Source organism: Nannobrachium achirus, assembly GCF_963921795.1.
Source record: "Nannobrachium achirus genome assembly, chromosome: 2".
Classification (NCBI taxonomy): Eukaryota; Metazoa; Chordata; class Actinopteri; order Myctophiformes; family Myctophidae; genus Nannobrachium; species Nannobrachium achirus.
In genome coordinates this window covers 35,401,408-35,425,502 of record NC_137811.1, presented here as the reverse complement: position 1 = coordinate 35,425,502, position 24,095 = coordinate 35,401,408, and the positions used below count along the sequence as shown (strand labels likewise).

Sequence of the window (24,095 nt, the reverse complement as noted above, 5' to 3'; positions counted from 1 at the left end):
TCAAAAACGCTCTGCTCACTGAGAGTATCAACAGAAAGGTTTTTCTCAAGCTGGCAAACATTTATCACATACTTTGAGGGTCTGAGGACACTTCCAGTGGACTGATCGATATCTTGTAACCCAGTGGCTGCCCGAAGCACAAATATCTATAATGTTATGTACAACCAAGGAGGGTGATGTCTGTTAACACTCCAATGACTTGTTATATACAATTTACGACTGTGGTGTCTAGAAGATTTAATTCCAGTGTTTCTGTTTTTTCATTGTTTTATTTTATTTTATGTTCTTTTTCCTTTAGTTTATTTTTGTTGTTATTTGTCTTAATTGTTCTCTTTTATTGTGTATATTTATTATGTACATTTATTGCATTATTATCTATTTTATTTCTGTGCTTATGTTTCTTTTCTTTTTGTAGAGTGATTATTGATAGCAGTATGGGAGGAGGGTTGGGGAAAGGGAGAAAAACAGAAAATAAAATATTGTCTTTACAGTGTTGATGTAAAATGTATATTACTGAATCCTATGTGACATGAATAAAGATATTTAAAAACATGTGTCCAAGAACATGTGTCCACCCAACACAACAGTATTCCTCAGGTTGATTCTTAATCAGGGTTGTGGTCCTTTCACAATAATCAGGTTGAAAACCCCTGAGTTAGACAAACAAGTTGTTTTTTTAAGAACCCTACATATATTTATGAACTAATGGTGATCAGCCTTGTAGCCTTGCATTAGCATAGTCGGCACATAATCGGCTCCTTAGAAATATTAACATTCTATATTAATACAGCCATTCTATATACATCGCTGCACTTCTAAGAATTATGATCTAAATTGTATTCAAAACAAACACAAAAGAGAAGAAAAAACATGCAACTGCCATGTATATTTGCATCACACAAACAATCAGGCCTTATAATAAGTGATAAATTGTTATTTACATAAGTCCACAAAGGCTTGAACCAGTATCGGTTGTCTTTTCAACTATATTTGACATTAAAAACAGCTTAAAGCCAAACCTTTTTATGTTCCTTTGATTTAACACTGTAAGCCTATATATTTTCATGCCATATCTTCTTTATTGAGTGCACTGCTTGGTGGTACAAAAAGAATTTCCCCAAGGACAAATAAAGCATCTATCTATTGAGTGTGCCTTGCTGGGGCCAGCAGTGATAATCTTCCCATTAGCTCATTGTCTGTAAATCGTGTTGATGCAGCACATTGTAACAGTTTGTGCTGTACAATAGCAATTATCTTCTCTCTCACTTACGATATCATTCCATGAGTCAAACACTGCAAAGCACAACTGTATTTATAGCTTCATACAATATTGTATAAACCTTTTGGTGTTATCATCAGCATTGATACCCGCTATCAGAGGCTCGGACAGTCAGTCTATGCCAACAACCACTTGGGAAAACAAGGGCACTGTAGTCAAGGCTGAGAAAACAGACATTGATTGAAGTCCTTGTCTTGTAAACAGTACAAGGACAAGGAAACAGGAGATTAACATGGTACTCGTTAACACACAGTGTTGACATGATGAATGAGATGAGCTATGTTTCGTTTTTCTGTGCTTTATGTCTTCACAACTCTTGACTGAATAAGCTACATCACATATTGGATATTTTCTAGGTAGTTATGTGTCAGAAATGTAATTAATGCACTGGAATAAGTTGGGCTGTGATGCATGCATCTGTTTGTCAAGGTATGAGTGCCATTTGACTTGAGTTGGATGTCAAGGATGTTTTCCTGTCACGTGACTGTATGACATAGGAACCACTGGGCTCTCCTTGTCTCTTTTAACCTTGAGGTGGTGGCCAATGAATGATAATGATGCTATCCGAATCAACAGAGTACCGACAGCACAGCAACATTCATGTAACTGGGCAGACAGAGAGAGAGAGACAGAGAGACACAGACAGACAGAGAGAGAGAGAGAGGGAGGGAGGGAGGCAGAAAGACCTTGGTCAGCTGCATGTAGGGAAAACAAACTTCAAGGAAATGTTGACATTATGATAAATGTGTGTGTGTGTGATGACAGAGGTGCAACACTCTCTCTCTTTCTCACACATGCACACGTGCCCGTACACACACACACACACACACACACACACACACACACACACACACACACACACACACACACACACACACACACACACACACACACACACACCAAGTGAGTGACACACCTCCTTTCACTGTATGCCGGTGCTTTTTATTTTTAGCTCAGATCGAGTTTCCAGTCCCCAACCCAGCGCTCAGGAGCGCTCAGCAGCACAACCGATAGTGACTTGGAGAGGTGTGCACTGGTTACTTACAGCACAGCCTCTTGCATCCTGCACTGGCACCGATGGAAGTGGAGCTGTCCAGGCAAGACGCAGGCTGAGGAGACAGAAGATAGGAGATATGCCCTGTAGATTTATGGAGAATTCAAAAATGCCAAGTCATTGCAACACCCATTGTCTATCGAATGCACACAGAAGAGACAACAGGCTCAATCTCAAAGCTGATAGGCAGTTTGTGGTGAGTAGCCTATCTGCCCTTGTTGCCCTTGTATACCGTTTAGCATTTTAGGAGAGCTATTTGAGATGACCAAGTAGACTATGTGTTTACAATTCAGTCAGTGTTATATTCACTGTTTATATTCATAAATGTCACAACAACAAAAAAGAAAAAGAAAAGAAAAGAAAAAAAAATCTGTTGGTTAAGAAAGAGGAAACAGAGCATGTGTATGTTCTACATGAGGTTGCAGCATAGGGGTTGCAGGGATTTGAGCTGGAAGGAAATATAAATGCTATTGGCATACAGACTAAACAATTACACTAGGTTGAATTAAGGATGTCAATCCATCTCATGACATTTAACTGTGTGCATTTAATTCCAATGTTTCATTCAGAATGTAGCCTACTCATGGGAAATGAAATGCTAAATTCTCCTTTCTTCTATTCAGACTTCTGACAAGGTGACCTAACTGTGTGGTTTGGAGGACAGGATATCATATCGCTTACACAGTTTGCATCTGCAAGCCACTAGTTCAGAATAGAGAAAGACTGATCATATGAGGCAATGCTGCGAAGGGACGCAAGAGGTAAGTTCCTGAAAATTATTATTTTAATGCCATACAGACAATTAATACATTTGCATTATATTAAGATCATCACTTCACGTCACTAAATACAAAATGTATTTAATTATTATGTTATAACGGTATTGTGGGGCAAAGACTCGAGTTCAAAATAACTGCACAAAATCGTATTCGACACAAGGGGTCGCAATATTCCTCCCAGATGCTTTCACCTTTACTGGTAACTGAATTATATTTTCACTCTCCCTTCAATTTAGCAACATTTCAGGATATTTGGGGCTAGCCCATGATAGCACATAAACCATTATGTCAACGTCAGTTAATGAATAATGGGTAGGTGGGATAGCCAGGTAAGATAATTTTTTATCTAACTTGAAGCTTCAAATATAATAACATAGCAGTCTACAGTGTTACATTTGTGACATGACATCGACTTAATATTGACCGGTTGGCAAATATAACTTAAGTGGACAACAGTTAATAAACAGTTCTATTTTGAGTTTGCGCTCGGCTCAATCTTACAGAACAGTTGTAACTTGGGTTGGTACCTGACTGAAGAAGATATTATAGGCTTTTATAGGCTCCAGTAGATCAGTGATTCTCAAAGTGGAATCCAGGGACTTTGTGGGTTCCTTTATGGGGGTCTAAATTGATCCATACAAGTCTGTAACTGGTCCATTTGTTTCCATTTTTGTATACTGTCAGTGTCAGAGTTAAGGGGAGACCTTGAAATGTCAAAGTATGAAACACTGCAGTGTAGATGCTCTTCTCAGCTGTTGCTTGCAGTTGCAGCCCACATCCTCTGTGTGAACAGTTATTTCCCGGACCGTACCACAAAGTTTGTCACGGGGGGGGTAGCTCGTCTGCTAAAAGAAGGCATAGTGTATCTGTATTTGTATAATTAGAAACACGGCAAGTCGTGTTTACGGAACTGCGGTGTTACGAAAGCACGGGATGTGTGATGGATTGTGTGTTTTTTATCCACAACTAGGTAAACACAAGAATATGTTTGGTGTTGTTCATCAGGTCCCCCCTCCCACCGCGTAATAAGTTGATCGGCCCCGGCATTGACTTCATTTCGTTTTTTTTTTTTTTACTTCAGACAAAAAGCTTGTGTGTGTGCGGGTTTAAAAGCCACCAGGCTACATACTTACTGACTTTTATATATAATGTTTTTAAATAAAAAATGGGAGAAGTGTGGTCTAGGTTTGCAGTTATTGAGAATGTTAATTTACTAGCCAGATAACAAGACATCATTTCGGGAGCTGCTGTTGCTCTGTCTGGAGTAGAGGAGGTATTAGTAGCTGGCTGAGGCTAACTGTTAGCTGTAGCCCGTTAGATGCTTTTCTGAGAATGTTGATGTGTTCCTGTGAAAAAGTGGATTTTAACATCACTCCTCGCACCGTCGCGAGGCTCGTTTTCGAGGCCGAGCAAGATACCAGAAATGGAGGAAATTCATCAAACGGGAGGTAGGAAATACTCACTATCAAGTGTTGTCTTCCCAGTTCAGTTCAGTTCAGTTGGCCCCCCCTGCCTGATTTACAGTTTAGCTTTGGGCCTGGGTGTTTCACTTCTGATGATAAAGATGCACAGTGTCAAAGCCAAGGGCTGTTTGCCTTTTGTGTAGTGATAGTATAATAATTGCAGATCATACTCGTACCACCACAACGTCACAGAGCGCGCGCGCGCACACACACACACACACACACACACACACACACACACACACACACACACACACTTACTTGAGACGATTGAGTCACTCAACTAAACACAACAAACTGATAAGTTGATGACAGTGTGATATCACACAGACCAGTGCATCTCCTCAAAATAAATTGGCACCGCCGAGGCGCCGACCCCCATTTGAAAAGATATGCCAGCAGGGACCCCCATAAGAGAAGATTTTTACATCTCTAGCAGTGATTCCCAAACATTTTAATTTCAAGGACCCCCAGTTTGACAGGTATGCATTAGGCTACATGCATTAGGCATTAATGGCGTTTCTATCTCTGAGATCCCAATTTATGGGTCCATTTGGTTCCATTTGTAAAACAATCATTGGTGGTGATCATCATCATCATCATCATCATCATCATCATCATCATCATCATCATCATCATCATCATCATCATCATCATCACCACCACCACCACCACCACCACCAACACACAGTTTAGCTGAGCACAACTTCACCTCTGCCCTTAGCTGTCTTGTTTTTTATATGGCTAGTGTAGCCTTGGATCAAGACTATCATAGGTGTTTTGACATTTGCATGACATGCAAATATCAAAATCAAATGCAGAAATGATAGTCTTGGTCCAAGGCTATGGCTTGTATAAAATACAGGCCTGTTGTTCGGAGCAGAGGGCAGGAGGATAATTATGATAGATTACACTGGGCAAACACCACCATGCCAAGATTGTTCTTGTTCAAACAGATCATAGCAAATACTGTCTCGCTTTCTTGGGTTATTGCTTTGGTAGTGCCTGCTTTGATATCGGACCAATCCCACATTGTTACAGTTTGTGACTGTTACATTTTTATTTTTTTAATTTTTTGTTGTTACACTGTGTTATACCTTTGGTTTGCTTTGATTGTGTTGTTGAGGCAGTTATCATTATTTAATGGTGACATGGACTATTGATTGTCAAAGCTGGTGATGTTGTATCTAGGCGAGATCATTGTTTGTCTGTGCTTTTAGTGTGGGGTTTTGGAATTTAGTCATTGTTGGACTTGGAAACTGTTTCTCAAAACGGTTTTGAGAATTTGGTGGTGAGACGTTGGTCAGACTTGTGATGGTATTACCTGAAAATAGCATATTTCTGTCTCGTGGTCTCTTCTGTTCAAATTGGTTCGGCTGTTTCAGTGTTACTATACTTGAAGGGAGTGCGGAAATGTCTTACTGATATAGTATCCAAACAACATTCAAAACAACCCCACCATGAATACCAACTAAGCCTATTTATCTGCATCCAACAATCTTGGAATGTGATACTTGACATTATTGGAATTGGTTATTCAGACAGTCTATCGGGGAACCAACAGAAATTGTCTTTGCCTCACAATCATTCATTCAGATTTGAACCACTTTAACCATTATTTTATGCTTTAACTGTTGAAAAATAGCAGATATACAAGCTCACAGCGTGGCACCGAGTGCCGCACTGCGAGCTTGTAGATCTGCTATTTTTGAAAAATCGTGAAAACGTGTCCAAGTCTTTGAATATCTTTGACCCGATCTTTGACCCGACTTCTAAATCCTTCCTCTAAATCAGTGGTATACTGGTATTAAAACTTTTTCATGTCAAGGACCCCCAAAATTACATTTATTTGGGCGCAGACTCTCATCTCAAAATATGTTGTTCCAGGGACCCCCCAGAAGCAGAGATTTGAGTTACAAAAGTCTGTTTTGAAAAATATATATTGAAAAATGTGCACACATTTTCACGATTTTTCAAAAATAGCAGATCTACAAGCTTGCAGCGCGGCACTCGGTTCCGCGCTGTGAGCTTGTAGATCTGCTATTTTTCAATAGTTAAAACATCCAATAACCCTAGGCCTAAATGGGTTAAAGGATTAGGTTGTTTAAGTGTTTGGCTACCATTTTGAATGCAAAGTATCTCTTCTCTTCAGACCCCAGCCACCACCGGACACAGGTCTGTGTTCAACCCATGCTATGAGACTCATTATGCAAGTGGAACCTTGGGAAATCTGCTGAAAGGGGAGGAGGGAGAAAAAGAGGTGTAGACCTGGTGAGGTGCAGCAATCAACTGCTGGTTTGGCCACAGGCCTAAGTGTTGACTGGCTGGACAGCTGAGCTATAAATGGACGATCTTAAAAAGATGGGTGCAGAGAGCTTTTAATTTCTGAAGAAGGACTTCTCCCATCAACCCTTGATGCATCATTGACTTTGGGGGTGAGAGGGAAACGCCACAATGATGTCATCTATATTGTTCTGCTGTTAGACTACTATAGTATGCATTTCTTTGAAAATACAATTTGAGAAATGCTTAACTAGTCTTAATCCAAGGCGTACTGTGCATCACACAGACGTTTGGAAGGGATTTTACACAAAGTTCCTAAGAGAAACTTGGCATGACTGGAACCTCCCAGCCAGTCACAGTCAAACTCATCTCTCCAAAGCACTGCTATGGGCCCTTGACTGACTTTGACAATCAGCTGTGGTAAGAGAATGATGACAATGTCAGACTCCTCACCAGGCAGACCAGAAGGTAACACTCTGGCTCAGCCCATCTCCATTCCCACGCTGACTATCCTACCGCCGTCCTCTGACACAGAGTCCTGGTCTTGCTCGCCAAGCCCCAGAGCCTCGCGCTCCCACAGACACCATAGACCGCACCGCAGCAGGACCCGCGCGAAGAAGAGGAGCGAGGAAGAGCAACGGGCACCGCAGGACTGCTCTCCTAAACGGCAATGGGAGGTACCGCCACGGATTGTTGTGGAGACTGTTGAGAAGAGGCGCAGCGCTTCCTGGAGGAGCCCTTCGCCTTGCCCCTCTCTGGCTTCCCAAACAGAGGGGGAAGAGCATGTCCAAGACCTCCTCCTGCGTCCTCCCTCTCGCTCCTCATCTCGTAGCTTGTCCCCCATCCGGCGTTCCCGCTGGTCCCTCAGGAGCCTGCTCAGCAGGGACTCCGACTGGGACAGCGTCAGCGTCGGCTGCAGGTTAGTGCTCTGGCTTAGCCCTAAATCAGGGGTCTTCAATGTTTTCAGACTAAGGACCCCTTAGTGGAGAGAGAGAAATGAAGCAGGGACCCCCACAAACCTCTTCATAGATTCCATATAGTTTCATTATTTGACAGCACAATCATTATTGTGTTTTGGATTCATGTCCGTTTGTATTTTCAGATATTTAACTACTTGAACCATCGATACTATAGAACGAAGCTAATGAAAACATTTTAACACTCACTTTTTATTTTCTCTAATTACAATCTAAAATAGAAACCCTTGTTGTAAAAAAACAAAGTTGTCCTTTAAACTTAACCTTTCACTCTATACTTAGTCTGCTCTTTTTCCCCTCTACACCAAACCTCTTTGCCGAAAATAGCCGATCTACAAGCTCTTTTGGCTAAAGTTCTAAGAATATATTATGGACACTAGGGTTCAAGTGGTTAATATTAAAAAGGAGAAATGTTTCTATCACTGAAAGATTTGGAGGACCCCCTGTGGTAACTCTGAGGACCCCCTAGGGTTCCCGGACCCCCTGGTGAAGACCCTTGCCCTAAATAGCATAATGACTAAATGGCCACTCTGATGGAATGCAAGTGATGGGAATTCAGGTGTACAAGACTACCGTAGTTAATTGTGTTGTTCCTCTTCGGCAGCAAGTCAAGCTTCATCGGTAGTCATGCAGTGAACTTTCGGGGGTCCTCCCTTCAAGGTTGGGCTCACTTATCTTGTGGCTGCAGCAGCCCGATGTCACAGTGGTTCAGAACAGAACGTCCTCACAGCATCAGTGTTATGAATGTGGGTTATGCTTGTTCTATTCACTCAAAGGAGAATTTGCATGAATAACTACAGTACAGAACCCAGATTTGCTTGTGAAGAGACGGAGACTAAACCTAGCCGCCTGAACTATAGCGTATGCGTGCATGTTGGTGTTAAAGCCACTGGAAGCCCAAAAAAATAGCCTTCTAACTATGTGATTTAGTGTCTTATGTACATAATGGTAAGCTTCTAAAAAGTATTAGAAATTAATTTAAATCAAAACAATAAATTATAATGTAATTTCTTTGGTAAACCTTTCTGCTATTGTGTTTGAATTGGGGTGTTATGGTTATGCTGGGACATTCATTACAGTAATAAATCCACATCTTGGGAGCAGAGAGATAATTGTTGCACAATTAACTCTCTGCTCCCATCTCTCTCTCTCTCTCTCTCTCTCTCTCTCTCTCTCTCTCTCTCTCTCTCTCTCTCTCTCTCTCTCTCTCTCTTCTCTGTCTCTAATCACGTAAGCTGATCACCTAAAGTCTGCATGGTAATTTAGTAACTTTATGATTTAAATATATATATTACTATTATTTCAAACAAAAAAGAAAACTACAGGACAGGATTGATGGATACAGTATTAATACCTTTCTTCCAAAACTAAACAAAATCTAAATTTGGTTTAAACTATCCTAGTTTTACAATGAAAATATACTGTTTGTTCTTTAAATGAATTAATTAATAAATTAGCCATTATGCATGCACAGTCACAAAAGCAGCTGATTATGTTTTTCTAATAGTTACTTATAAATATTTATTTTCACTCATTTTAGTGTATACTTATTATTAACACTTCAAGTTTATAGAGGCTTTAGCCACATGAGCTCTAGAGTCCCTATTCTGGGCAGTGGGCATGTCATAAGAGCCAAACATTCTGCAAAAATAGCACATTTGCAAGCTCATAACATGTCACCATAACGCATTGCTTTGTGAGCTGGTAGATTGGCTATTTTCAGAGAAGAGATTCGGTGTAGAGGGAAGACCAAGTACAGACCTATAGTGAACCCAGGGTATATACAGTAGGCTTTACACTACAGTAAGTGGTTAAAAGGCATCTGACAGATGCCAAAGAGGGGGCCGGGCAGGCCAACTATTTCGGAACATGTTGGAGTTAATTAGCTAATAGCTGAAACCACAGAGGACAGTCCTGATTAACTTGGGTTGATTCATGGCATGATGTTGCAAGACAGAAAAAATTGCATACCCACCCAGATGATGGAATTTCAGCCATCAGATTATTCACAATATTGAATTCCAAATCCTGTTATGCACTGATAGTTGGGCAACTAGTTATATGGCAATTAGTTATATGATATTTCATATTAGACGGTAGTGAATATTATTTGATCCACTTTAAACTTGGCATCTCTATTTTGTGCTTGTCGTTATAGTCATTTATTCACCTGTAATGACAACATTTTGTTGTGCAAATGTTCAAAACCTTTGAAAACAGGGCTTAAGTGATTGAAGGTTGCGAGGTACGAGAGTGAAAGATACAATCTTTACAATACAATGTCAAGTGTAAACCGTAAGTTATCAGGGGATGTGAGGAACTTAAGTGGAACTATATAAGAGTACAGTCAGTCACAAGTAGCTAGAGAGGTGGTCTTAATGCCGCACTCATCCTGCCTCTGATTCATGACATCACTTCCCACCAATAGGAGTGGGCTCTGTGTCTGATGATGTCATGTGAGTCCAATCGGGGGAGGTCCCTGGCGGTGCTGCTGCAGTGTGCTCTGTGGGCCTGTCAAAGGGCTTGTAGGGCACGCGGAGGGTGTTTCTCTCGCTTCGCCGTGTGAACAGCTGTGCCCTTGTCCACTTCATTTACCCAACAATTTATTGACCTAGTTATGTGCTTGATCATCACACATATTGCCTTAACCTTGGGTGGAATTATATTAATCTTGTGTTTGTCGGATTGACGTTTTAAGTCTATTTAAAAAGTGTCTACTGGAAAAACCAGTTCACAGTTTTTGAAGAAATTAGGGTAAACCTTAAGGGCACACTACTTTTTGCGAGAGTTCGTGATCTCTGTCCTAATAGATGTTTAGTCTTACATGGTCCTCCATCAGTCATCTATAGACTATACAGCCGTCTAGGCTGTCTTTGTCTTGGCTCATAACCAAGCCTTGCTTGTAAGGCTTATTTAGGTTGTACACAGGCAGGGAATATTTATTTTGGACTATTTTGGTTATGCTGAATAAATAACGACAGCAGAGGCATAAAAGGTTTATGGTATTCATAGTAAAAGCAAAAATATGTTTTTTATTTTATTTTTATGGTGCCTAGTAGTCGTAGATCCCAAACAAATCGTAAGATATTAGCTCAGTCTCAACTCTTCAATCTCATCTGTGAGATATGTTGTAGTAGTTACAAGATCCTGGGCACCTGCATTGAAGTGTCCAGACAGTTACATGATGTATGGCAATATAAAAAAACACTTTTCACTTAAGCAAGGCAGCAAGCCTAGGCCGTGGTACCCTTCTTTAATTAAAGAAACAAAATGTTTGTTCTTTATCTAATATCCTTTCAGAACACTGAAGTTTGGGCAACCAGAAAGCAACCATTTGTGTCAACCTCTGCAGCCAAGATTTGTCTCACATAGTATAGAGTAGGCAACATTAGGCCAGTGGTTCCCAAACTGGGAAATAGACAATCTATACAAGCTCATTTTTTCCACAATATTTATCTGTGGAACAGAGTCAAACTAAATGTAATGTCTACACTTCCAAATGCTTGTCAGGAGGGGGGATCCCCAGTTCAAATATGATTCTTTTGGGGGGTCATGGCCTGAAAGGTTTGGGTTCCTTCCCTGCCAATGTTTCCCAAATCAAATTTTTATGGGTTCCTTAATTTTTTATTTCCTACATTTTGTTTTTAATTATTATTGTTATTTCAAAACATTTACAAAAAATATTCCCTAAAAAGGATAATTTTTCATGACTCTTTTTTTAGTAATTTAAGGATGCGATAAGGTCTTGCTGCGCGGTCATTATGGCTTATATGGACACGACGGGGTAATAATTCCCCGAGGCGGAGCCGAGGGGAATTATCAGCCCGAAGTGTCCATATAAGCCATAATGACCAAGCAGCAAGACCTTATAGCACTTATTACCCGGCTAATACATAAAATTTATAATTTGACTCAAAACTAAAATCAAAACAAAGTGTTTCCTTGTTTACAGACGGCTGAAAGTGCGTCCCCCCGAGCGCAACACGGTCGCCTTGGAAAACAAGGAAGTGCTGATCAAATAGAATCCATTTCTGTTACTGCGTCGTCTATTTCTCGCCTCAAATGTTTTTAAAGACATTCTTCAGAGCAACGTTTGGTTGTAAATGTCGCTGTGTGTTTGTTTACATGGCTGACATGTTGGATACGGCACGAAATCCACGCAGTGCAGCCTGAATACAGCAGCTGCGCTGAGACTTTGATTAGGCAGCGGTGAATTATAGAGCGGAGCGGTCATTATACGCTCATAATTCACCGCAGATTTCAGCGCTCGACCAATCAGAATCAAGCATTCAACCAAGCCGGGTAATAATGAAGAAATAAAATAAATTAAGAAATTACATGAATTAGAAAACAAATGTTTAAGAAGTAGTGAAAATAGCATAGGCGATCTAAGCTCACAGTGTGGGGACTCGTTGCGAGCTTGTAGATCTAGCTCGCAACGAGTTTGGGGCCCGGGCAAACGTCTAATTTCTCTTTTGGGTCTTGAGCTAAAAAGTTTGGAAACCACTGCATTATGCTATACGTCATACATCATAGGAGTGGGTGTTTGACGTCACAGACTGGCCACATGAATTCTGAGCTCCACAAGAAGCCACACGTTATTCAACCTCGTCTTGTTTATAAAGATAAAGGTACTCTTCATTCCTGACATTCCTCTGGTGTTCAGCTCTGCGATCTAGAGAGATGATCCTTGCACAAACAATGAAACATTGCTAATCAATTGCCTCCATACCAGCACTACTGTGTTCATTGGAAGCTTATTTTTGTCAACAAATCTGGTTGATTAAAAGTATAGACGTGCACAATCACCCCACTCATTCAAGCAGGAAACTAAATACCCTAGAGATTTTGATTTGGCAATGCTGAAAATGTGCTGAGCGCAATAGTGTATGCATAAAGAGCCCCATCTAATTGGCTTACAGGCAATCTGCCACAATCAACTTGCCTCACTGCTCCCACTTTTAATGCACTCTTCAAATGAGTGATTCTTATGGCGTGACAGTGTGGGGCCTGAGTCTTCCAGAAAGGGCTCTGTGAGTCTGTGTCTCTCGAGTCTGTCTGTCCAGACCAGGGCTAATCTCCCAAACCAGGAATTAAATAATAAGTCTGCACTATTACTATTACTAATGTGCAGAGTAGACAAAAGTATGTGGAGCATATTATGCTCCACACACTTTTGTTTATGGCCATGTACGTTTCAATGATTTGATTACATATATTTTCTTCAAGAATAAATAAATTACTGAAGATCTATGTGATCAAAACGTTTCGCCATTGAACAAAAGTGCATGGAGCATATTAGGACTGTGCATACTTTTATCATTTTTATCTTGATCTCTACATCCTGCACCTGGACACTTGAGTGGATGTGCACTTATCTCGCTTATCTAAACTCGCAAACCACCAGCGCCACATTTCTTGTGCCTGCTGGCCTACAAGAAAGTAACTCCCCCAAATTCCTTTTCACATATGTTTTACATTTTTTTCTAAATATTTCTTTTAACTTGCTTTAATTTTATACTAGAAGTTAAAGGCTGGTCAAATTGCTCAAACCTTGTCCAAATATGGAGACAACAGACTGGCCACATTTAGTCCCCATCTTGTTTTTCTAGAGAAGGTTCTCAAATAGAGTGAAGGGAGTACTGCAGTATTTTCTGGTGTCCAGGGAGACAGCTTCACCCAGCTGAAGGCTGCTCTGATTGTCTTTGATGATCACACAGGGGGAGCTGTTGGGGTTTAAGTGTCTTGCTCAGGGACACTTCAATGGTACACTGGTCAAACCATTGACCTTCTGATTCCCAGACAGCTTCTTGGACTCTCTAAAAACTACAGCCACCCAAAATAAACATGTTAGGGCATGGTCACACAGCACTTTTATTCTACTTTTATTCTACCTTATTCTACCTGCCATTGTATTTCAATGGGAATGGAACGGTTGCTGCCATTTGTGGATTTCTGCAAAAAAAAAAGGAAAAAAATACACCATTCCCATTGAAATTGCATGTGGCTGCACTAAAGCCAGTCGCGAGGAATCCGCTGGTAAATGAATTCCGTCTTACCATTTATATTATGATGTCAAGTGAAGTGACCAATCCTGTCTGATTGGACATTGTATTGTCCAAGATCTCTGGCCTTATACAACCCAAATAGGTTCTGTTATAAGGTTAACAAAACTTAGTCTTAGACTTAGCTGGCATACAAGTTTTCAGACCTAGAACAATAGTGTGTTGCCTATTAAAGCAATAAAAGTGTGGTGTGACTTTAGGCATTATTTTAAAAGACCAGACCAGCATCAATATAATATATTATTGTCATTGTCTAATATTCACAGCTTCAACCATACAGTATCCTAACAGTGCATTCTCCCATTATTGGCTTTATTTTTTACAGCCATTGGCAAGCTGTCTAGAATCTGTCTGCGGCTATTCTTAAACAACTGTACATGTTATGGACCGATAAGATCCACATTTCTTAATCATTTACACATTTCTTAATAATCCCTGAATGTTTTTCACATTCTGTGAATTCATAATCTCAGCTCCACTGCCCTGCTGTCCCTCCATATTCTGGCAAGACTTGTCATCCATATGATCAATATTCAGAGGAATATGACATCCACAGGAAAGCCACACCATTATTAGACCCTGTCTTGTTAGATTTCATTGTTTACATTTTCTCCAACCTCATTAAACAAACTTGCATGAACAATTTAGTCAACGTTGACAAGTTATAGTTTATACTTTACAGATAATCTACCACTTTTTTCTTATTTAGCAGTCTTATAGCCTTGGGGAATGCAGCCCTACAGAATGTAGCTTTTAACCCAATACTCGTTATCCACTTAGGTTGTTTGTGAGCATAATTCTTGACATGCACTGTATGTTTATACACAGGGTGAGATATTGACTTCAGTGAAGGACAGAGCAAGGGCAGTGTGTGTGTGTTTGTATGCCTGGGGCTGTGGAGCATGTCCACCAAGACGGAGTACAGACCGTGTTTTTCAAGCTCTGTAAAGCAGCCATTGAGGGAACTGGCATCGATCAAGAACACTTGCAAACCCCTGCTGATATTATGGTCCTTTTGTGCAAGGAGCCAGTAAAACATGACTGGTTGTTCTTGAAGCCTACAGTAGATTCTTCGCTGCCTTCGTTCCTTCATCGTACCCACTTGGCCCATGAACTCGGTGCTTACAACAGGCCCACTGGTGAACCTCAGAAAAGCAGATTACAGAGAGGGAGATAGAACGGAGGAGCTGTGGCTCTGGCCAAGCCCACTGTGGATTATAATGTGGTCTCTAATCCAGAGGGATGGTCCGACTCGGAGCCATGTGGTCAAGGTGGATTCTCTAAAGGCAGCCATGGGCTTCATAGTTACAGTGGCATAAATCCATCATCTGTGCCGTTATATTTTCCTTATTAGATGAAACACTATGTGGGTTGCCTTTTGACGTCTATAATTAACTGAGTCTGTTCTAGTCAGACATTTAGCCCAATGCACCTACCTTCTCTGTCGCGCTGCTTTCCTCCTGCGCCCTGAACTTGCAGCCCCGTGCTGAGTTCTGATAGAACCCATAGCTCGTCTTGTCTCTGGCTTTATCATCCTTATCGCGGTTCCCTCAGTTGAACAAGTACTGTAGCTGTAGGGCCATTCCTCTCACTCGCACAGTGCCTCCTCCCCCTCCCTCCTCCTCCTCGTCCTTCTCTCTCCCTCTGTGTTCAGTGCAACGAGGATTTTACTGATGAGCGCAGCAACGTTACCGGGTCCTGGGAACGGACGAGGAGCAGAGAGGTCTCGTACCTGGATGGCTGCGAGCGGTGCGAGGCTATATCGGTCATGATGGGGAACTGTCCGACATAAAAATAGGATAAAAAATGGGAACGTTTCCATTCGCCGACCCGCGTAGAGGAGACTGGACACACTGTAGCGGCTGCCGTTGGACAGTGTCTGTGCACACAGGAGGACCGGTGCCATATTGATACGGCTCGAAGCGGCGCGTGTGTGTGTGTTTGGACATCACTTTCATCGCAAACCACTTAATGACATGTTCGAGTAAGTTGATACCACACGACTTTTTAGCCTCTTGTCTTGGCTGATTGTGGCGAATCAGCGCGATATTCTCATCGGCGAAGAAGGATGTCCGCTGCTGTGTGCCTTTTTGTGTTTATACATAGCGAATTCACAGGAGCATTCCGTTCCGTTGTGTGATCAAAGGAGTCGCAGCAGCCTGCATATCCCATCGGGAATATGGGTGGGACTGGGACAACCATGGTGCTGCTGCCTATTGTATGGGACCGATCTGCGACCCATAGTATAGTCGGCAATTGAATTGAATGACGTGATCGTGTCTGTGTGGTTCATTATTCGGTCACACACAGTCTGTGCCTCGAGGCGTACTGTACATTATGCTATTCAATTCGACCGAACCGACTGAGTCTGACATCCCACTGATCCCAGTCTCGTCGTTTTACTATTATGATCTGAAATCCTTTCTTTTGCCGTTAACACTCTGCTCCGCCACGGCGTCGGTGCGATGTTTTGTTTAAACAAAACATCGCTCTTTAGGCCTATATAGCATGATAGCAAGCATATACACATAGAAGTGCGAGGAACATTCTGGAGATGTTGCATACATGATGTAGCCTTACCATGCTGGAGGCTTTAGCCGTATGTTTGTAAACACACACACTGACACAGATTTGGCGACTGTCCCGGTCATATGGATGATGACACAACATAACAAGCTTATTAACAGGCCGCTGTGTGCCTGGCTGAAGATGGCTTATTGTCGCTTTACATCACTCTCGAAATGCTATGGGAGGAATTAGTTCATATGCTTGATTGTTATTTAACCCCCAAAAATCCGATTATCTTTGGATAATAAACCAAGCATAAGACGATATTAGTTTGTTATCCCAAACGATTTAAATTTGGCAGGTGTAATGTGCCTCTCTGTGACTGCTGTACTGGCCACTCTCTTTAATTCCCATGCTGAGATTGACACCGCACAGTCACCAGTTATTCCATCAGTCAGGGACGTTTCCTTGGAGATGCTGATATTTACACCCGGTACTCCCACCCCCTACCTCTGGTCACCAAGACAACGGCAGTCCAGTTGCATTCTGGCAGGTTTAAGGGATTGGAGAGCTGATTTGGAAAGAGCACAGGAAGGGAGGATAATGCAAAGAGGGGGTGAGTGCAGCAATAAAAAGGGAACTGAGTGTGCAAGAAAAGGGAAAGTGAGTCGGTGAATATGAGACGGGTTTTATTTGGTGGCGGTTGTGCGCATGTGTTCAGTCCTTTCTGAGTCTGTCCTTAGGTTATTATTATTTCTTGATGAATTAACGAAATGATCAAATAAGTTGACATATATATACTGTTAATTGGTTAATTGGCTAATTGGTACCAAACAGAAGTAGTACTACTTCTGGTAGTGGGTATACCAGTAAGACGCCTAAGGGCGAAAAGCGACCTAGGTCGCACCATCTGTCTTTGCCGTCTTGGCCATACATGGATTCTGTTAGTGTGGTTCTTCTACAATCCCTTTTATGACCATATATGGAGATCCCTAACAGAATCCCTTTTATGCCCATATATGGAGATCCCTGCTCTGAGTATCTGACATCACTGTGATTTCACCTGTTTAAGCCCATATATGGAGATCCCTGCTCTGAGTATCTGACATCACTGTGGTGTCACCTGTAATGTCACAGTGTGTCAGGGGAACCACAGTGTCAGGCGTTACATGTCCGGTCAGACGTGTACGGACAAGCTTATTCAATGATATGTCGATTTTGGGGGAAAGCTCCTGTAGTGACACCTGTTTCATGACGTCATCTTAGGCAAATTTAATTCACACATGGATATACAGGTGTGTGTGTGTGAGATTCACAGGCTTGTTGTTAGCCTAAAGAGTTAAGCCTGTGGCTCATTTCACTTGTGACGTGCAACCATGGCAACTATGTTGTGGCATAAATAGACATTTTCATGGGTCCATGTTGTGAACATGAGATGCACATGTTTTGGCAGCAATAGAGCCCCAATAGAGACTGTTCAAGCTGAAACAATACTTTGGTTTTAGCAGAAGTATTTGTAACTGAAGTGTATAATGTGAGACGGAAATCCACTATTTATACGAGCAATATTATACAAGCTTAACTTTGTCTCATGTCATGGTTCTCTCGTAGTTCTCTGTTTGTGATGTCCCCAGGGCTAAAACAACAGTGTTCAGCTTCATTAAGCAGAAATAACCACTCATTACGATAATTTATTGAACTTGTTGCCATTGCATCTTTACTTTTTTTGCACTGGAGGAAAGGCTCAATGGGCCTGTTGTAACTTGACCCCACAATCTCTCTTGCAACAGTCAGCTGTTCATTATTCTGAAGAAAACTGCTAGCCATGTGTTGTGTAGCTTGCATTTTCTCACTGAGACTGAGGTTCAAAGTCTATTTGCTGTAAATGTCTTTACTGCAGCTTTCTAGCTAGTAATTAGTAAAAATCGATTCTACTGGCAAAGCAGCTGAGTGATCTGTTTATTTTGGTCCCTTCGTGTGGGTTTGGTACACAGTAAAATCCTTAGTGTTCATTAATTTCATACCTAAATGTGTACAAATGGAACCAAGTGGACCCGTAGTGCCCATTTGGTTCCATTAAAAAAATTTACAAGGGTATTATACAAGTGTACAATTTTGCAAATTAACTATTAGGAGTTAATTTGTACACTCTTGGAAATTAAAGTTCTGGTTCTACTTGGTTCCATTTGGGAGTTAAATGAACACTGAGGACTTTTCTGTGTACAGGGATTGTGAGATGAGGTATAACGTTGCCTTTCTGGCCAGCCAGGCCATTACTGGGCCTACAGAGCGAAGCTGCTTTATAAAATATGAAAGCGGCCACTCTCTCTCTCCACTCTCCTTTCCCTGAGCTAACCTGTGTCTCTTCCTCTCTCTCTCCTCAGTACGGCCAGTAACTCCCCGCGCAGCACCCCTGGCAGCTCTCCCTCCCTGCGCCGCAGGGTCTTGGGGGGAAGCAGAGCCAGCGAGAGTGAGGGAGCGGCGGGGGAGAAGAGCGGCGGTGGAGGCGGAGGGGGTTCCGACAGTCCCCTGCCACACATACCCTCTGCCGCCTCCCTCACCTCAGCCTACCCCATCGCCTCCCGCCACTTCAGCCGCAATGCCAAGGTAAGAGCACAGAATTTGACTTGCATTGAGCATTGGAACAAGGTAATAAAAATTACCTTTATGTTTGCCTTTTAGGCTTTGTAAACAACAAAAAATGCACAGGGCAGATACATATTACACAAAAACAAACGAAAATAGCCTCAAGCCGACAGGTAAACAAGGAAGTGGATAATGGTCAAGTGCATCACAGTTTGCAATGAAGAGTCTGTGACTGTTCATTTCAAGGGTGCACAACATTTTTGACACTTGTCAGTCACACAAAGCATACAATGACTGTAGGGATCTGTGGGACAGCTTGTACAAGAGTGAGGTTTGACACAAGGAGTTCCAATTACATACTCCTTATTGAAACATATTTAAACTTTGAAAGGTTAGCTCTATGTATTCTATTGTCATTAATAGGGAACATTTTACTAATGGATAGTTTTGCAATTGGTTAGCTAACATCTTTATTTGTTAATTAATGGTTATAAAAAAAAAAGTAATAATAATTGTGGCCTAATGCTGAAATGCTAAATGCGCATACACAGAATATATATATATTATAACCTGCTGTCATCATCTGCTTAGTGTTTGGCAACCTACACACCTTGACCTAACCTACAAGCTTGGCTGCTTGTAGGATAGTCTAAATATTTTCTTTAAGGCACTGCTATCTGTTGAGCGTAAGGTCAACTGCTGCTAACACAGACTCCTATGACATGTCACAGACATACATGGTACTGGCTAGTAGCCAGCTAACCAACAAACCGTATAACCATTGACATCCCTTGTCACTCACCTAGTACTCTTTTACTGGATAAGATAACAATTTGATAATTTACTTTCGACACACATACTATTACATTTCACAAATCTGAATCACAAAACTAGAAGAAAAAGCATTTAGAACTTGTCCTTTCAACACAATAACGCTCACGTAGCATTGAAGTGTTCCTTTTAGCTGACCATGAACAGTTATCATAGAATTCCAGTAACAACAGTCCAGCTGATAACTTTTCATACCGCTACAATACTTCCCTGTTTACAGTTTGCATGCTTCCGCTGATTAAGGTAATGAATGAATAGCAAACGCCAACCAAAGCCCATAGGGCCATACCAGCAGCCTAGAATGTCTCACTGACTACATCTCACAGTATACTTGACATTTACACTGATTATTTTCCAAAGCATACCATAGTTTGTTTGATTTTCAAGGAATTTGCTTGAGATAGGTAATCCAACACATTCCATTTTGATTTTATTTTAGTTTATTTTTTGGTCATTGTGTTTTAATGCATTTTAAAGCTAGATACTTTATATATAGCTGTGAATAGACATAATGTGTATTGATGGCGGTATGGTCCTTTTATACTGTATATATGACGTCAAATTGGAAAAATATATATCTGTAGGTCTATCTGATGTTACATTCAATTTATACCCCTTTGTGAACTGACTGGGGTCGTGCCAAAAAATAGGCGATTTACAATGCTATTTTGTCATGCAACACAATCATACAACGAGGTATAAGAGTTTAAATGGTTCACACTTTAAACGTCAACACACCCCTTTTCAAAGGGGTGTGTTTACTCACTTTTACCATTTGTCCATCAGTTTATGTTTACCAGCTACATGGTGCGGTGATTCAGGTGCGTGACACTGAATACATGCATCTTTATAATGGATCATCACGATGTAAGCGACTAGAAAAATAGACCCCAGGTGGGAAAAGAACTCATTTTACGTGGGGATTGGACATTCTGTGGGAACTCACTGGAGTGTATAAGCTAACATAGCCCTTTAATTAATGCTTAGTGTAGCAGCTGACGGTTCTAATGACTGTTGTTTTTCCACGTCAGCAACACATGTGCAGCCACCTTCAAAAACAGAAGTGCTGCTAATGCTGAAAGTACCGGTACATGAAAACTGCTGTAGCTTGAGGTCATATGGGTCCCACAGCATTGATTGTTCACTTTAATTTGATATTTTATAAGTACATAAAAGCCGCCTTCTAGCAATACATAAGATCAACGAGGATAAAAACACAATGAAGTCAATTGGCTTATTTCCATTGTGGTCCTAAGGGTGAGGTAAATAGTTATTGTTCGGCCTGCATATTAATGTAGGCCTACATTGTTTGGCTTTCATACCCGAAGGTAAAGGGTTCTGCTGTGCTGTGGTCCTAGACAGCAGCATTGAGGCAATCTACTGTTGCCAATATTTGTAAACTGGACTCTTGTTAGCCACTGTCATGTTACACTAGAGAGGGCTTTGGACAGTGTTGACCACCGTCTGACTATGTGCTGTTCTTTTCCTTGCAGAAAATGCAGAGCTGGTACAATGTAAGTATACATTAGGAACCTGTCATTAGGTGTTTCCACTTCTGGGCACATTATTTTGCTGATGGCAGGCTGTTCTAGAGAAGGTCAAACTACAGTAGTTGACTTTGTAAAATGGGAACAATTGGTGCTGAAAACAAGGTTGTTGTATGCCACCTGCCATTTTTTAATATTCTTTTCGCTATGACATAATTCTAAGCTTCTTGCTGCATCCCCCCTTCCTTTTTTGACTTTATGCCTATTTAATCATTTTCAGGTAAGTCTTTCAGCCTCTGTTGTTTGGTCTAAGTTTCACAGCCTAGCCACAGGGCATTGGTCGTAGCTGGAGGCAAGTCAAAAGCTAGAGTAACAAGTTCTCCCTTTTCTGCCCTTTTGCCATCTCAGGTTCTCAGTCCCACATACAAACAGCGCAACGAGGATTTCCGTAAACTTTTCAAGAAGCTGCCTGATACCGAACGTCTAATAGTGGGTGAGTGGCATCATGCACGTACAAACAAACAGTCACACACATTACACAAACGGACACGAAAGAAGTTGGTAGGTGTGCACTGCTGACTCTTTGTCATCCGTTTCTACTACTACAAACCTTTCATTGTGAAGATGTCTGCATACCAGCCAAGGTTGGGGTCAGTTCGGTTCAAATTCGAGTTTCACCTTAAAATGTAAAGTGAGAATACTGTTCAGTAATTGAGAAGAATGAGAGCATTCAGAGTAAATTGTTCAATAAAAGAAAACACACCCAGTGTGAAGTGAACTGTGCTATTTATGAGTTGGCCAATGTGACCCTGGGCGACTCTTTTCTCGGGACAAACGGGCAAAGGCAGATGTAAAAGAAAAACCTAAACAAAATGACTTTTACGGCGTGACTCTGCAGGGGTATAGCTGTTTGGAAGAGAGTGGGTTTGTCTGTGTCAGGAGCTTTCTTGCAAACCGCAAGTTTCTTGTGCACACTAGTAGGCTAATAGGTAATGTTTTTCACATATATTTGAGACTTTTATTTATATATACTTTTATATTGGCCTGAAAACATACCCAAATTTGTAGTCATACGTCAACATCATCTATTTGCCCAAGGATCTAGCTACACTGATTTATAATGGAAGTGATGACCTGGTTTGGAAAGCCCCAGCTGTACTCCTTCAATTTACCTTTTAATTTGCCCCTTGTGTGGAGATGTTACCACTCTGAATAATTGACTGTGTATGGATAAGTATGGATAATTGTATGAATATTGTATTGTGCTGTTCGCCTGTATTTTAGTTTTTGTGTGTGTCTGTTTTCTTTGTTCTTGTCTCCGTTTGGTATGTCTTTAATTTGTTTTATTGCAGTTTGTACAAATATTTTAATACTTTTCTGTCACACATTTATGTGAAAACTCAATACAAATTTGATTATAAAAAAACCCCCATCATACATATGTCATAGACGAGTAGACGACTGATTTCATAGATGACTGATGTCACATGCTGGCCAAATGAAGTCTGAGATCCGCATTGCAGCCACACCATTCTCATGATTAGATTTGTAAATAAAATTCACTTCCTGGATAAGTCGAACTGGCAATGGAAATGGAATTAATCTATCTTAAGCTGAGGTCTGCGGTTGTTCTCAGTTTCCTTGTTATCTTTATCCCTCTCTGCTCTGTTCTCCAGACTACTCCTGTGCTCTGCAGAAAGACATCCTCCTTCAGGGTCGACTCTACCTATCAGAGAACTGGCTCTGTTTCTACAGCAACATTTTCCGCTGGGAAACCACTGTAAGAGAGAGAGACACACGCACACGCACATGCACACACGCACACAAAAGCCTGCATGTAAATTGAACGTGTGCATGGCAGAGAGTTATCACACTCCAATCAGATAACGTTCCATTGAAGAACACTTAGTCATTGAGCAATATAGATATACCCCGGCACTTTAGTAAGATAAGGAGCACTTCATATGCATACACAATCTGACCTGGTCCTGTTTGTAGATCACCATCCTGCTGAAAGATGTGACGACTCTGACTAAGGAGAAGACTGCCAAACTCATCCCGAACGCCATCCAGATCAGCACTGACCATGAGAAGGTCAGACACCGGCACAAATTAAGCCCAATGTTTTTTACTTCGTTATACGACTGTGACAGCAGCCCCATTCTTCTCTTTCTTCCTGCTAGCATAGCCATGTCAGAGCATGTAAATCATGCTCCGGCGCCCTAGTCTGGATGCACAACAAGGCCATTAGAGGCTTTTGTTGCCTCTGGGAATCTGCTATGCACAGCATCTAATTTCAATCATGAACTTTTTACAACTACCCTTCAACATGTATGACAGTTAATTTCTGTTTGTTTTTGTTTATTTGGGGTCATTGAAGCGTTGGGGATTCAGCTGTTGGTGCCCTTCTATCGTACTTTGACTTTGAAAGAGAAAAGATCCTCAGGGATGGAGGTCATCCCACTGTCACAATTTCTTTGTCACACTTTTTTTTTGCCGTCTCACACTATCTCCCTCTCTCCCTCCCACCCTCCTTTCTTCCTTCCTTCCTTCCTTTCTTTCACGCTGTTTTCCCCTCATCTCAGCACTTCTTCACGTCTTTCGGAGCGAGGGATCGCAGCTACATGATGATTTTCCGTCTCTGGCAGAACGCGCTGATGGACAAGGTACCGCCTTTCCTCCCTCCTACTGGCTGGTGTTGCTGCTGGCTTACTTACAGAGCTGTTTTTACATATGTCAGAATAGCACACAGTGGAGCGCCCGCTGGCCTACTGATCCAGGCG

The 24,095-nt window shown here is 41.4% G+C and overlaps 1 protein-coding gene across 1 annotated transcript in view; it reads left to right on the top strand.

The window, feature by feature from the left end:
• Positions 1 to 7,295: 7,295 nt before the first annotated feature.
• gramd1a (GRAM domain containing 1A) overlaps positions 7,296 to 24,095 on the top strand; it is a gene marked incomplete at its 5' end in the record, with an annotated part of 34,493 nt that continues 17,693 nt past the window's right edge. The window contains 7 exons of the mRNA XM_080744660.1: positions 7,296 to 7,777; positions 18,793 to 19,015; positions 21,319 to 21,339; positions 21,721 to 21,805; positions 22,989 to 23,092; positions 23,311 to 23,406; positions 23,898 to 23,978. Of these exons, the coding sequence (XP_080600786.1) occupies positions 7,296 to 7,777; positions 18,793 to 19,015; positions 21,319 to 21,339; positions 21,721 to 21,805; positions 22,989 to 23,092; positions 23,311 to 23,406; positions 23,898 to 23,978 (1,092 nt within the window). The remainder of the gene's footprint in view (positions 7,778 to 18,792; positions 19,016 to 21,318; positions 21,340 to 21,720; positions 21,806 to 22,988; positions 23,093 to 23,310; positions 23,407 to 23,897; positions 23,979 to 24,095) is intronic.